Here is a 16,711-nt window from a genome sequence, read left to right on the forward strand (position 1 = left end):
GCTTTGGTGTTGTTACGCATAAAATAAAATAAAATAAAATATAGAAACTATATTATAGAATAAATATAGAAACTTGCTCTCAGATATATAAAATATAAAAATACAACAAAATACAAAAATGTATACACAGTATATATATGTATATTCCACCAGAACATTTACTCAAACAACGGACTTGTAAAATGGAAAGGTCATTAATTTCATAGTTGAACTGTGCAACCGCTGCCCGACCTAAATCGTGTCATTTTACTCAGGAAAGCGATCCTGTGTACATTTCCACTCCAGATTCCAGTCCTGAGGAGCTTGAGAGGAGTCCCTCCAGGTAAACTGACGGATGCAGCTGCTGTAGGTGAAGTGGCCACCAGGGGGCCTCAGGCACACTGTCTCGAATTTGACTTCACTGATGGAAGCTGTTGTTTTGACAAAAAATAAATCAAAATTCTGTTCAAATAGATCTCTTGCGTTAATTTGTGAATTATGTTCCCTCAGGACCATGTTCAGGGTTTCTGCCCCGAGCACCGGGAGGGATCTGGGTCCGAGCCACTTCGATGAGCTGCCCGCCTACGGAGGGGAGCGACCCGACTCTGCCCTTCCACGCAGAAGCAGGAAGGTGGTGGAATACTTCTGGATCCCCACAGACCAGGAGTGATCCACAATGAATCCACGTGCCCCCTTGTCAAGGAATCTGAACACCAGCGAGACGGGAGACCGTTGTCATCTCAGATGCTGAAGTGTGTGGCATGGTGTGGTGTGGAAAGAGACAGAGTACAAATAAAAGAGAAATATAGTACTGGTGCTCATGTACTGGACTTTATTGACATTAAAGCAATAGAGGTGCATAATAATCATGAATGCCTTACAATAAGACCAAAATCCATTACCGTACACAAACATGACTCGAGAGCACCATTCGTGGGTAAAACGCAACATTTGTCATTTGTTAGTTGTTACACCTTAGTATATTCTGATTTGCCAATTTAAGAAACACTTGTCCCATTTTCTCGTTCAAAATAAAACAGGGCCACGCCATTGCTGAACAGGTATATTTCTCAGAGGATTACTAAAAACAAGCTTTTCTCATATTCTTCAATATTGATACTTGTAAACCGTGAGGCTTCATTGAAAACATCTGCTTCAGTCATTTTTGTTTTCAGACCAGGATCAAATCAAGTACTTCAGTATTTGTTTGGGCTTTAGATTCTTCTTAGTAGATTTCATTATTACTCCAGCACAAAAAAATAACAATAGCCCATCTAACTAAGAGGTAGAAACACAGGCAACTTTGAAACGTTACGGCGGCACACCAATTATTGACAGTTGTTTTTTTTTTATTATTATTAAATATTGTAACATTTGGAGGATGAGTATTGCAAACACTCGTGATAAAAGACAATGAAAGAGGACAGATAACATAAGGGACAAACCCCCTGTTTGAAAGAGAGTTAATTTAAAAAAAAAAAAAAAAGGAAAATGCTCATCAGTAACTGAAGAGCACTTTATTAAAAAAAAAAAAAAAAAAAAAAGAAGCAAAAACTGGTATTTAGCGAGCATAGGTTGATTAAACACGCACCATAATTTGTTATTAAATGTTCTGTCAGGTAATGCTTCACTCTCACTTCTTTAGGCCCTCTTGTCATACACCACACTTTCTGAAGCAAAGGCTAGAAGTCACACATAGTCTTGATTTTCACCCTATGGATCACTCTGCAGCCTGTTTGTCCAAAACCCTCTCTGCTGTTTTGAAGCACAGCATCCAGTGTGATGGAAGGGAAACCGGGTAGGGCCCCTACAGAAGATCACAAAGCAGCTCAATGACGACACCTTTTCTGAATAGCCGTACGCTTTAAAACTAGGATTAGCAAAGATACCACTTATCAGACTTACTTGGGGGATAACCTACACATTCTTAATTAAAGCCGTTTCCTATCGGGGAAGGTTTAAATCAGTAAAAGTTGAGAGGAACTGAAAACATGCAATAAAGTGAAAAAAAAAAAAAAAAAAACTAACACCGTTGGAGCAACAAAGAAAAAAAACACACATACTTTTGAGCCACTCTCGACTTCAAGAACTCATGGAGCTGATCAGGATACAGATTCAAAAATCAAAATCAAACATCCATTAGGCAACAGATCAAACGATGCTTCTCAGCTCATCACGGTGCAGGTGGTAGCACGCGAGGCCCTACAGGTACAAGCTTTCAGGTTTATATTTGCAGAGAGAAGCAGCCGAGTGCCACGTGGTAGTGGTTAATTAAGCATGGAGTTTAATAAAGGAAAGGCGAGTCTAATAATAAGATGAGGAGGTCGATCTACGTCGTTATTCTTCTGCTTGGTTTCTCAGTCTGCTTCGTCTTCTGATTCCTCCTCTTCTGCAGTCTCCAGCCAGGTGAGCCACTGGTTTACCTGCCGGGAAAAGAGAAAAGTCAAAATGTGCATTAAATCCATATCCACAATCGAAACAAAATGTTATTATGTGGTTTGTAAATATCCACATTTTATTTAGTTTAATTAAGTTGACAAGGAACCTCTTTTTATTGAGTTGAAGTCTGTACCTGGAATAAAGCTTTTCCTTTTCCAGGGAATTCTTGGGTAATGTCTTCTTTCCATGCAAGGAAGGCTTCTTCTTCAATGATCTCCATGTCGTAGAAGTTGACAAAGTAGCGCAGCAACATGCCTTCGGAAAGAATTCAACATATAGAATAAATAATGACGCAAACAAAGTCATGAACTAAGACACATCTTTTCTTTTACAACAACCCTAACACACATTTGACCAAGAATCATGACATCACTGTACTACAACAGTAGGCCTATATGGCTGGTTTACTGGTCTAGGAGACTGTGCCAGAGCTGAGGAAGCTGTACCTTTAGGGAACCCGCTGGCGTTGCAGTGCACCTGCAAGGCATAGAGGGCGCTGACCTGCAGCTCGGTGTGGTCGTGCAGGAACTTCTGCATGACGGGCTTGAAGGCCAGCAGCAGCTGCTTCTCCTGCTCCAGCTGCTCTTTTGAGGGGGCCGACAGCTGATCGTCGCCCTCCGTCACGCACAGCTCCTGAGAGATGTACTGGAGGAAACTGAGAAAGATCAGAGGGCACGGGTTGGTTAAAGTGAAGGCCTTGTACCAAGTCACTGTGATGTGGATACATTACCTGTATAAATACAATGCATGCACATAGACACAGTGGAATGTGTGTTTTACTCTAACACCTTGTTTGCAGTTTCTTGTGTCCTTACATTTCACAGAAGACAAAAATAAATAAATAATAAAAAAAAATGATTTAACAACTAACGTAAACACTAAAGACAATCAGCAAATGTACCTGGTCATGAGGATGTTGACAAAGCCTTTGTCAGTGTGAAGCTTGGGTGAAATGTTGTCTTTGATCCACTTGTAGATGGACTGTGGAGAGGGGTCTGCCTTTATCTGCTTCAGCAGCTCCTTCTCCAGCTTCAGGAGTGGGAAGAGGAAGCTCAGGCCCTTCCCCTCCAGGATCTCCAGCATGCGGTCCTTGTTCTGGTCGATTTCTGCCACGACAAGAGAGTCAGTTATTCAGACAGATGTGACGTTGTCAGTTGTGTTTATGAGGTAATTTAAGACTTGGGACAGAATTATGGCTGTAAGGTACAGGTACGCCACTATATTTAAATATTCAGACAGCGATTGTTTCAACACCGTTAAAACCATACACACACATTTTATTAAACTAACAAAGACAGACTGCCAACATGATTCACTGTAGTGCACAACACCCGCCACCAGGGGGCAGTCATGACAAGCAACTGTAGAAAAGATAGAAGTTGAGGATAAAAGGACTCACAACCCTCGTGCTACCTTTGGGGTCTCACTTTTCATATCGTAACATCCAATGACAACATAGCCCAAAGAAGATGTATTAGGTAGAAACCAGTTGCAGCCTGTTCATTTTGCGCTGCTGTTTAACAGTATTTACAGCACAGTACAAGCAAGACACATTTAATGTCTGCAAGACTTGACCAAGTCATTGGCCTGTGAAATGTTGGGAAGATAACAAATTATGAAGAAAAACAAATACACAAATAAACGTACCGGTCACTGAACTTTCTTTAAAAAAAAGAAACCAATTGGAGGATAGTTTGCAACGACAGAATGACATCTTCAGTAGGTGGGGTGGTGGGAGGGAGAGACATACCCGGCAGCATCTTCTGCATGTTGACCTTGCTCTGCTGGAAGAGGTCGGTGAGCCACTCACGGTCCTTCAGCTTGGCCGTTTGTTGCAGGCACAGCAGAAAGAGTGGGAAGTGGGTGCCGTTCTCCAGGGGGTGAGCCAGCTCTGCTACGCTCACCAGCTCTGCGATGATGGCCCGAGCCGCAAACTGGGCCAGATAGGACTTCACCAGGGGCACGTCCACCTCGATCTTGGGGCACTGGTCCAGGACGTTGAGGAAAGCCTGAAGGAATGGCATAAATAATCTCTCTGGGTTAATCAGTAATAAATAAAATAAATATGTCATGGCTGATTACAGCAACCCTTTCAGAGGGCAATTTAATGTAATTTTGAAAAATGTCAGAATTAAAGGTTGAGATTGTATTCTTGCCTCCTTCTCCTCAAAATATTGTTCTAGATGGAAACTAATCAATAACCACTTTTATTAAAAAAATGCTGTTTCTGTGCTTTAACTATTTGTGCAGTACATGTATAAGGTTAATTTTTGAATGATAGACAGATGAATGTACCTGCATGAAGTTCTCTGCAGTGATAAGCCCCTCAGTGCGGAGGGTGTGAATCAGAGTGCTGGCATGCTCCTTGTCCTCATCAGGACGGTCCAGGGAACACACAATGATCTTACTGAGCATCTCTGGCAGGAAATGTTTCGGAGCCTTCATCTCTCGCACACCAGTCACAGCCTCAGTCAGGTTCTTAGTGTTCAAGTACTCAGTCATGATTGCCTCCTAAAGAGAGGATTCAAGTGCACAGAAATGAGCTGAGGCCACTCTGATTACTAAGCATGACACATGAGCTCATTTGTGTCTTCTACTCCCAATGCACATAATGCTAAGTGGGTTAATACTTGATTAAGTGAAGTCTCATTTAGTTTCGTAAAAAGTCAAAGAGGATATCTAAAAGAAGACTGAACTGTAATTATTATTGTTACAAGTGAAACTGTGGATTTAGTCATGAGTATTACATGAGTAGTAAGTATTTACTGGCCGTTACGATTACAATGAAAAGTGACACACTTTGAGATGAATGAGACAGATAAGTATGGAACATGGCTAAAAATAATGTGCAGCATTTTAGTCGGTTAGACCTATTCTGTGGTCATGTGACAGTCCTCTGACTCATACAGGATGATTATATAATTCCTAAAGTGTTATCATAAAGTGGAGGAGCTGCAGCTGTACATGCAATTGTTTTGCCTACCGTCATCTTCAGAAGTTCCTCCTTGGCAGGAGGGGGTTTCTTGTTTGTCTTCTGAGGTTTCTCTTGAATGGGAGGAGGGTTGGTCTTCAGGCCAAGCTGTGGAGGCTAAGACCAAAGGTCAAGGGGTTATTTTACAGAAACAGTTCACCAACAAATCAGCACAGTTTAAGGTTAAGTCAGGGTTTCATCCTTTACATGCTAGTTCTTTCAAAACTTGCATGTTCTTTTTACGACAACTTATTGGCAGTGTCCCACCTGTCCCAGAGGAGGGGTTTGAGTGCGTGGAGGCTGGGCGCTGGGAGGCATCATGGTAGGGATCTGGGGCTGAAGCTTGGGCACCTGGTTCTTATTGAGGAGGAATGACTGAGCAGGCCTCAGGCTGATCTGTGGAACCACCGGGCATTGTGAAGGCAGAGAGCATGCAATAGGATTAGTCTCAGTCTTCCACAAATACTGAATTTGCATACTAGCTATGTGTAATGCCCTCATGTCTCATAATCGCAGTCAGCGGACCAGCTACCAGTTTGAAGAAAGTAAAGGAAGAAGAGAAGAAGTGGACGATGGATAGGAAAGATGGAGGAGATTAAAGATAGAGTACAGAGTAGAAGAAAGACTGGTAGCAGGTTGTGTTCCTCAGAATAACGCGTCTTTTTATAATCACTGGGCATCAAAACTCAACACTGGCAATTAGGAGAGCAGGATACACGCAAGAGTGTGGTTACATGTTGTGCAGTATCTTGATCGTAAAAGGCTTGGAGCTCAATGAAGATTTTAACTTCCATAAATTGGAAATTGATTTAGTTTGCAGCATACTACACAAACTCCTGTTAGAATCATATCCTGCACCCCAGCTACAATTATCTCCAGTTACCTCGTCTGCGTTGAGCTGTCCTTTCTTGCTGAATCGTGGAGGCATGTCCTTGGACTGGACCTGCTGCTGTGCCATGTGGTTCTGGTTCTGGTTGAGGAAATGTTGGTTCTGAACCTGTTGGAAGTCACAAGGGTATAGAGGATGATTAACGGCAAGAAACCGATTTGTTTCTCTCTAAAAACTTGAACATCAGGATTTGTAGAGAAACATTTCTCTTTTAGCAGGATTACCTGGTTAGACTTAACAAAAGGCTTGGGCACCATGTCAAACTGTGACTGCGGCGGAGTGGCGATATGGCCACTGTGGCCGTTGAAGAGCGGGTTGGTGCGATGACGTCCCATAGTGGGCGAGTACCTGTCCTGAATAACCCCCGGGCCAGTTCCAATCCCACTGCCTGAGAAAACACAGAGATGATGACGGTTGACATTCCATACAGAGCAGTGGGTCCCAGCAAATAAACACTGGAATATTATAGAGTATGAAATTGATACCCAATGATGATTCCTCCAAAACAAAAAAAAGCAGTTTTTTTTCAAAGAAAAATAGCCTAATTTTAAGTAGCACTAATAACATATAAAAATGTGGATACACAAATCAAAACAAAAACCACACCTGGCATCTGTCCAAACATGTCAGCCAATCCCCCGAGAGTCTCCCTGTCCAGTTTCATTCTGTTGGGCATGAAAGGGCTTTCCAAGAAGAAGTCCATCCTCATCCCCTGAGACATGGGTGCAGGGATGAAAACACCCAAATCCTGAACAAACGAGTGTCATTAAGTCATCCCAGGGCATGATTACACACTTGGCCCAGAACTCACCAGATTTGGTCATCTTCCTTACTCCATATTAAATCACATACTATTTACATCATTTGCCTCGACAATGTGCAGAAACAGCTTGCTCGTAATATCACAGTTGTATTCATGGAATCCTTTAACAGCAGACTCACTTTTACTGCATCCTGACGGATCTGGTTAATCGTCTTTGGTCCGTTGTCGATGAAAGCCTTGCGGGGGACCCAGTTGTTTTCTCGCAGTTCCACTGTATCTTGCAGCAGGAAGCGGATCCTAGCGGGCAACTCCTTGTTGTTCATTAAGGATCGCATACGGCCAAAGTACTGATCCATTAAAGACTGGTGAAAGGACAGAGAAAGTAAAGTGGGAATGGGTAACAATACTCTGTATGTACAGTTTTATGATGGGATTTACATTAACACTGGTCATGAGCCAAGTAAGGCATTACATAGGTAAGCTAAGTTGACCCAAGTAGAATCACAAAGGCACTGAGAAAACAGGTGGCACAGTAACAAAGGTTTCACTTCTGCATAACACTGCAGAGAGAACTGGCTGACCTATGAATTTTATGCAGACGTTTATACAAGAAATCGAATCCGATAAATTTGTTGTTTCATACTAGTATCATCATCTCAAAGTTAGACACAGCATCTCCAGATAGCTACAGATTAAGAGCTGTTACCTTGGCTTTCTCATGGTCGAGTCTCGGCCCCACTGTTCTCATTATCTGACAGAGGCATTCCAGATCCTCCCCCATATCCTTGAGCTGGACTCTCTTCTTCTTTTCCAGAAGCTTCAGAAAATAGGAAAGCAGAGGGTGTCAGACAAGGCACACTGGTCACCGTCACATGAATATGTGCAGTATTTCTTTAAATTCTAAATCGTTTCACAAATGAGAAATGTGACTTCTAATAAAATCCAATAACATGAATCCCGCCCCCAAAAATAACAAAAACAAGATCACGTACTGTTTTGATGCACTTATGAAGGATAGATTCATGGATGAGGTCGAGTTTGCCAAGTTCCCCGATGAATTTAATATTACCAAGCATCTTGATCTTGGCAATGGCACGCTGCTCCTCCTCCTCAGAAGTAAGAGGGTTGTCATGTTTGTCATAGACTGAGGAGGAAGGAGGAACATATGTTAGAATTGAACCGGTTATAGTGACATGAGCTACATCATAAGCACGGCTTTGAAAATGCACAACTATCCAGGACTTACTTTCAACATTTCTGGTGCGGTTTTCAAATTCATCTTGAAGCTTGGAAATCAGCAGTCTTCTGAAGGTCTACAAAAGCAACAAAACAGCCACAGGTTAGATGTAGATCAAGAAACATTGATGCATAATAACATTCAATACAAAACAAAAACAAATGTGATAAAGAATGGTGCTTATCACATCAGAGTTGTTTTCATTAAGAAAAACTGTTAAAATAAATTAAAGGAACACTTTCTAAATCAGGGTATAGCATCAAGTCAGTTAAACTTCTGGGATCTGGTCAGTAAAGTAGCAGGGGGTTGTTAGTCAGTTCCAGCTGATTTGCTGTTAACGAAATTAACAGATGTACTAGAGGGGCAGCAATGAGACAACTCCGAAAACAGTAAAGGTATTTTCAGACTGTTTGATTTGGCTACGGTAGGTGTCTCTACTGGTAGCATGATGCAACACCTAGACCCTACTCCTTCAGGATGACACATCAATATGTGCCATTGCCAGAAGGTTTGCTGTGTGTCCCAGCACAGTCTCAAGGGCCTCCAGAAGGCGGGCAATTAGTCTAGGAGAGCTGGACAGGACCATAGAAGGTCCTCAATCCATCAGCAAGACTGTTGTCTGCTTCTTTTGTGCAAGGAGGAACAAGATGCCAGAGACCTACAGAATGACCTCCAGCAGGCCACTGGTGTAAACACATGTGAATGTTATGCTGTCTTTAACATCGTTCAGTAACATCGTTCAGCATGACCGGTTTGTAAAGGTCAGTGATGGTCTGAGGAGGCATATTCATGGAGGTACGCACAGACCTCTACAGACTAGACAACGGCACCATGACTGCCATTAGTATGCACACAGTTCCTGGAGGATGAAGGAATTGATAGCACTGAAATCAAATAGAAAACCTCTGGGACATTAGGTTCGGTCCATCTGACACCACCAGGTTGCACCTCAGACTGTCCAACAGCTCAGTGATGCCCTGGTCCAGATCTAGGAGGAGACCCCAGGACACCATCGGCCGCCTCATTAGGAGCATGATGTTGTCAAGCATGCATACAAGAACGTGGGGGACATACAAACTACTTAGTACCGTTTTGAGTTGCCGCAATGAGATTTCAACAAAATAGACTAGCCTGCTGCATGATTATTTCACTTTTATGTTCAGGGTATCTTTGAATTGAGCCCTCTGTAGGTTGATCATTTTCAATAACATCAAACAATGTGGCATCCTTTCGCTCTTAACACATTACACAGTCCATACAGCTATCCAGCATGATTTTTTTCCCCCCACTGAGATCAGATGTGTTTTCAAAGTGTTCCTGTTTTTTTTCAGCATATTCAGCTTTCTAGAAGAATGTCAACAGTGACACTTACTGTGCTCTGCTTTTGGGATGTTTGGATCTCAGATGAAGGGCCATCAAAGTTTGGTGCGTCCTCTGCCAAGCGCAGACATAGCTGAGCATAGAGCGAGCTATACTTCGGCTCTTCTAGGGCTTTGTCTACAATCTGAGCCACAGACAAACGAAGAAAAGAGAGCGAGATTACCATGGTCATTGTGTATATTGTTATGAGTTAGTACAGCCCACAAAGTATGAATGTATATATTTTTCTTAAGCTGAGAACTAAAGGATACATATGCAGTCTTACCAGCAAGATGATTCCTTTAAGGACGAGTTTTGAATCTACGCCCACGTTCAGGAGCTCAAGGCATAGCTTGTCAAACTTCTCAGGCGTGAGTTTGTTGAGTATGCTACAAGAAATAAAAACAAGGGAAAGGCAAAGGCAGCCAATGCAGGAAGTCAGTGAGATTATGCCATCAAGATGTTGATATAATGTTATCAGGAAGGATTTCCTATACATTTAGTTTACTGTAGGGCCAATTCCATCCAGATTTATTTATACGTTGTTACTTTAATTGTCATATAAAGTAAACAAGTGAAGTAGTTTACGTCAATTCCTGGAGCTCAGACCACATAGCCTGCCTCTTGTGGTCACCAGAAAGCCTACATTCCCGAGGGAAAACGAGCATCTCCTCATCTTTTGTACTTGTAAACATCACCTGATACAGAGGAAGCAGGCCTTAAGTGCCTTTAGCAAAGCACATGCCATCTTAATGACTGCAGTCCTGTGCAATTCAACACAGTCCTACTGGTCTAAAAACTATTTTTAATTTGTACATCAGGAAAGACAAGTAATGGAAAACCATGCAATGCAAAACGGATTATAAAAACTCCAGGCGTTGCCTCTAACATCTTCAGCAGAACTGCACTGAAGTAGCAATTTAGGGCAAGTGGAGATTTGACTGACAGCAGCATGTTTTTTATCTTCATATCAACCGCACCCCAATTCCTGCCAGCATTGTTCTAGATAATGTTCCAGGTTTCATGGTTTTTGTTCAAACACTTAATGGCCTTTTATGTCAGGCCTCTACTGGTAATCCTGAGTCAAAATCTCCAGGTCACATCAACAGCAAAGGGTTTGCAAATTTTGTAATAACACACAACAGCTTTGAGCCATGATAGATAAAGTGTAAGACTTGACAAAAAGTTTAGGAGGGGCGAAATATGAAGGTTTTATCCTTGGGGATGAACAAATCTTCAAATATCCATATGGTCTTGGGCCTTACCCCCTCACTTTCCTGAAGATTGCATCATGTCGCTCTTTTTCGTTGCTGGAGTTGGCATCTCGTCTAGTGCTTCGTGAAGGAACCCATCTCTGAACGCTTTGCCCTGGGGTTTTCCCCAGGAACTCGCTGTAGAGGCACAAAGAAGAGACTGAGTGAAGTCCAACTAAATCTGATGCCGACACTGTGGTTGGTACAGAAAGGTGCAGTTGTTGCCCTTTGCGGTAGGTATTGATCTAGTACAAAACCTACACCGTTAATATTGTTAACAATGTTAATATTAATGTTAATATCTATTTCTATTAAAATCCAGGATTTCGGTATAAAGGAATCTCTCACCACAAAACATCAATACAATATTGCTGTTTAATGTTTCACACAGGTGTGAGTACTCTGTTGCCAACTGAAACACCTTCCTTGGTTTTTATCCTCTGTAAAATGATCCCTTGCTACCTAGATTGGTAATCATGCGCGTGACGTTCTGCAGCTGGCTGACAAGACTTCCTAGTACTTCCTGGAATAGTGGTCTTATAATCAACAAAGCGATCTAGTGCTTTCGCTCTGCGGTGAAACAAACTCCTAACAAAAACAAACCTGTTGCCGACAGTCTTGGGATAGTGCTGAGGTGCACCCCTACCACCTCCTCCCCCCGAAGAAGCACTGCAAGCAGCAAACACAAGCAAAGGAAAACATTAAGTACATGCAACACTGCACAAGCTGGAATGAGCCTGTATCTTTGTCTCATAGGAAACCAGATTGACTGTGCCGCTTATTCATTCAACCATCAATTACACTAGAAAACACACTATGACATAAGAGCCACAACAGCGAAGAGGAATTTTATTTTAAAATCCAAAGTGTAGAAAACTAAAATTTTAACATAATATCTTTACCCTTGCATAGATGAATGCCAAATGCAGTCCATCTAAAGTGAATTGACAGACTGTGCGATAATCCACTAGTCAACAGAGAGGAACAAAGCTAAAGCAACTCCACATGTAAAGTTAATCTGGCTGCACTGCATCTTACACAGATATAACGTTAACACTTCTGGTGCAGTTGGCATGTAACCTTCTGTATAGGATCATTCATTTGGAATGTGACGAACTCGGCCACAGCGGTATATTTAAGTCATGCACTGGCATACCCAAACATAAATTCTGGAGAATGCCACCTGGAACATGTTGGCAGTGCACCAGTTGTTGTCAAAGACGTTATAAGGGAAAGACAAACTAGTCAAAGAATTTTAATTGTAAATCTATGAGGCAAATTCTATAAAAGCCACACTTTATGATACATATGCTGACTCACACCAGAATCATGTGATGAGCCAATCATGTGATTTAGAACAGCTAAACTGGGAAACATGAAGCCAACCGTGTTGCAGGAGCAGACAGATTTCAAACAGTGTTCTTCTTGGCTTACTGTGTACATACCATGAATTAGCATACCATCGTTAGCTGAAGTCTTTAGAGCAGCTTCTTTTTCAGATATAACTGATTATTTTGGACATGCAGCCTTTACGTCCCAGTACCATTAAGACTGCAGTTACACCTCACTCCCCTTTGATTTATATAGGGCCCTGGACTTCTTACCATGAGAGCTGGCAAGGATTTTGTCATTATCTATCAGCTATGGCATGCTAGCAGGGTTAGCCACAACTTGCTACATTTCTGCTCATACTTAACATCAACACAAAACTACTGGTCTGTTTTGTCTACTGCCAATACATAAAAGTTTATTCAAATAAGATAGTTGTGTCTGCCTGCATTTTGAAAGCCCACAGAGATGTAAAACAGACTAGAAGTGTAAAAACATGCTACACAAGCCTTCTCACTGTTTGAGTAGACAGTTGGACTCATTACAGTAAGGTTCATCATAAGCTGGGTAAGATGGACAACTGAAAAAGACCGCTAAAATAAACTTTTGTGTAAACACTCGGGTAAAGTAAGAATTATGGGCAATTAAAATCTATGACAATGATACTATTTTATGCATTTTCTTTTTGTTCCTTGCCTGTGCTGAAAACATGGTGAATCCTTGACCTACAAATCAACTTAAATACAGAGCCATTTATTTTGTTTACCATGACACACGTCGTTTTCAGGCTTCGGGAGAAACACTTAAAGGCCAAAACAATGATGTTATTCCCAAAAGCTCAGGCAACATGCATGGTTTGGGGAGCACTGGGTAAGCAGAACAACAATTTTCACACCTCTGCTGCTGTTTAATAGTAGATGACATGGTTCACAAATATTCAAATCTGTGCATGAAAATACAAGCCAATTCAGCATTTTTTTCTGGCAAGTAGGCATTGGCTATATGTATACTTAGGATATATGTTTTGTAAAATGTTACTACTTTAATCAGCAATTACATTTATATCTGACATGACATGTGAACATAGAAACTTCTGGAACCCTGTGTAAAGCTTAACAACAAAAATACAATCTTAAAATCATTGTACTAAATTTTGCATTCAACTGAACCTTAATTTAGACACCTTAAAGAATAAACTAGGATTAAGACATCCTGTTAACATCAGCTCTGTTTAATGGGAACTGGGTGTGAGCTGCCAACAGCAATACACAACCAAGAGAGTCAACCCTCCAAAGGCTCAGTCACTGTACACAAACCCCCTTTACAAAAGGTCTCACAAAGAGTAGTGTCTGACAGCCATTTTGAGACTTCCCACATCCTGCTTTGTTCTAAAGGCCGGAAGTTCCTACCCAAAGTGCTAACAGAGGGCTAACGATGGAAAAAAAGAAAAAAGGATTTCTGTGTTGGCATTTCCTGTTCAGGCTCTTGTTTATTACCTGAAACGAGAAGCACCCCCTTCTGCAATCACACTCTCCACTTTGGCGGCTTGACAATGAAGAATACTCAAAAGAATAAGAATAATAGGAGGGGATGGGGAAAACGGTGCTGAGGGAGAGAAAAAGAAACGTAATTAGACACTGAAGGGGGGTTGGGGAAAAAACAAGGCAGTCATAAGACACATGACTATGCTATAACGTTATTAAACAGACATTAACCAGGACACTATGTTCACTCCAACATTATCCAGAGATGGCAGTTAGCCTAAAGAGTTTGACAAATAGCTCAGTACTAGCTATATCTTTCCTACAGGCCTGGCCACTAACAAATAATTAAATTATCAAATCACCCTCCCTTCTTACTCTTACTGGAGTAAACTACAAACACTAAAGGATACATACTAAATAGATAATAATCGAGTTCTTGTAGCAGTGCTTAGCACAGTGATATCTGTGATGGTATTTTCTCGGCTAAAACAAAGCGAAGGTGCGTCAGCTAACAAGCTAACGCAACCCGCTAACGTTGACTAATTAGCTAGCTTGCTAAATCCATAGGTTAGCAGCGTCACGACATTGGTTAGATGTATACCAGTTTGAGTACAAATGATTTAAACTATTACCCAATTGTTCAACACGAAGTGTAAAACTATGTTTAGAGAAAGACTTGCAGTTATATTTAATTACTTGAACGGTCTAATCCGAGATGCTTTGCGTTGGTTCGCTATTTTACATCGAAAAGAAGACTAGCCTGCGAACCCTGTGTTAATGTTTAGATTGTGCTGCAGTGAAATGGGGCAGGGCGGCGTGCTTGGTCGCTAACGTTTCCAGTAAATTGTGCTTGTATCGCCATCCCGTCGTCTGGTTAACATATGGATTTAGGCCGGTTTTGAAGTGAATTTGAACGGGGCATGCTACCGTTTATTCAAAACTATAGAACGTAATTTAAATGATGCACTAGTGCATTTATTTACCAGTAAAAACAAGCTACAGTAGCTAGGCGACGACGCCATTTTCTACTTGAATTTAAATCAGCTGAGCTATCGGCGAGCTAGGCTATCTGCCGGCTCTTAAGCTAATATGCTATAGTTAGCTTAAGCAAGCTGATGTTAGACGTTAGCATCTTAGCTCACTAGCCAGCCGTAGCCATTTTGGATGAACCGGTGCGGTTTTGTAAGGGAGATAAATCTGCCTTACCTTTACCAAAGCAACTTCAGTTTTGTATTGCTGTGTAACTACCAAAGAAGAAATAAGAGGGTTGTTAAAGAAAGGCGGATTTTGCAACGGATATCAGGAGCGTTTAGAGCAGAAAGATGACCGCACAAACAGACATATGAACCCCCTGCTTACTGCCTGGTTTGTTAGCATTAGCCAGCCAGCAGAGAACCCAAAAGCTTGCAGCCTTATGGGGGCAGAGAAGTCACCAATTTGCATTGGTCACATATTTTGTTGCCATGTCAGTCCCGACCAATCACAGCAAAGATGGCTTTTTAGGGCGTTGCCACTAGTAACCACCGTCCAATCAGCGACACCTTGAAACAAAGGATGCCGCCTCCATTAGTTGATTGGCATGCAATTTAAAATATTGTGTAGAGAAAAGGTTCATCTGTTCTTTTTTCATTTTAATTTTAATTTATAAATATATATTTTACTTTTCATCAAATTAACCAGCAACAACATCCATAATGGATTAAGTATTTGTGCTAATGCAACTGTATTAACTGTACAGGCTGTTTCAAGAATATAAGTCCTGCAATTGACCATTGCCACATTTAAATATTTTTAATTTAGCTGTTTATGCTTGTTTTAATTGTATTGTCCCGTTATTTCATAATTTTATGGGATACAGCACATGATATACCCCTCTAGAGACTTACAGGTAAGCTGTGCAGGACCAACTCTGTATTTTTATTCAAGTATCTGGTCAATTAAATTATTATTTTTGTATTTATTTAATGTTTTACCTTTTCTTGTCTTGTGCACTGTCCTTAACCATATGCTGCTGTAATATGGCAAACTTCCCCACTGTGGGATAAAATAAAGGATTTTCTTATCTTATTTATAGGCTCCACAAGTAATGTGTACCACTGTTCTATCCACTCTACTACTACTACTACTACTACTAAACCAATACTACCAGGCCATGAATATGTCACCCGTTTTTTTTTTTTAACTTGATTTAACTCATACACTTATCATTAATGTATGCAGGTTCTGCAATCCGAGTTCATACTCGTGGTCTTAATCATGGGTCTATCTTCTGATGGATGGATCAGTCACTAGGAAGCCCAAACCCACACCCTTATGTTTAGGAGCTCATGCACCCTGGTGCATTTGTAACACAGCCCTGAACAGTTCTAACTGACTTCATTTTCACTCATCCACAACTGCCAGGTTTGGAGCCACATAGGTCCAGGCCAAGGGCAAATTGCTGCCCATCTCTCAGCCTGCTGAGAGGGGCATGGGTCATGACCTCCTCTTCTCCGTGCAGCCACGAAAATAATTGGGGACTTCCATCACCTCAAACACCCCCAAACTCCCGCTGGTCTTCCAGTTAATCAACCCTCCACCTCTTCACCTTTCCTGCAGCACTGTTGCCGGGAAGAAAAAAAAAAACCTCCATTTACAAAAGGACCAGAAGCAAGAAATAAAATGGTCTAGCAGAAATGCCTGTAAACAATACTTAGTTTAAATTGTGGGTATCTTGGACAAAATTATACCACTCACCTGGTATCATACTACTACTGCAGTGTTATTTAGTTAAATGGAATCAGCTTTTTAAGACTGGATTTTAAATGAAATACCATGTTCATTGAAAAACACTACGCCATGACAATATCAAGAGTGGATGCAGGTTTTTGAAACAACAAAATATGACAAAGAAATGTGTCTTGTGGCAGTGGAATAGACATCATTACATTTGTGTTATGTGGAAAACATTGACAATTAACCCCTGCTGTTATGCACACAGTTTACCAATCTAGTGCCGCCTTTCCCCT

General features: G+C 41.3%; 1 protein-coding gene across 1 annotated transcript; it reads right to left on the reverse strand.

Annotated features, from left to right (window-relative positions):
- Positions 1 to 788: 788 nt before the first annotated feature.
- On the reverse strand, positions 789 to 16,449 carry eif4g2b (eukaryotic translation initiation factor 4, gamma 2b; the record flags this gene model as incomplete). Its single annotated transcript, XM_084555932.1, has 21 exons — positions 789 to 2,402; positions 2,552 to 2,673; positions 2,865 to 3,073; positions 3,320 to 3,524; positions 4,169 to 4,427; positions 4,714 to 4,929; positions 5,402 to 5,506; positions 5,657 to 5,785; positions 6,273 to 6,386; positions 6,503 to 6,666; positions 6,885 to 7,026; positions 7,221 to 7,403; positions 7,748 to 7,858; positions 8,034 to 8,185; positions 8,288 to 8,354; positions 9,651 to 9,782; positions 9,924 to 10,026; positions 10,903 to 11,028; positions 11,494 to 11,559; positions 13,716 to 13,824; positions 16,440 to 16,449. 21 exons carry the CDS (start codon positions 16,447 to 16,449, stop codon positions 2,337 to 2,339), a joined length of 2,790 nt encoding a protein of 929 aa, XP_084412058.1. The 3' UTR covers positions 789 to 2,336.
- Positions 16,450 to 16,711: the final 262 nt, after the last annotated feature.

The sequence above is a fragment of the Chelon labrosus genome (genome assembly GCF_963514085.1).
Source record: "Chelon labrosus genome assembly, chromosome: 11".
Lineage (NCBI taxonomy): Eukaryota > Metazoa > Chordata > Actinopteri > Mugiliformes > Mugilidae > Chelon > Chelon labrosus.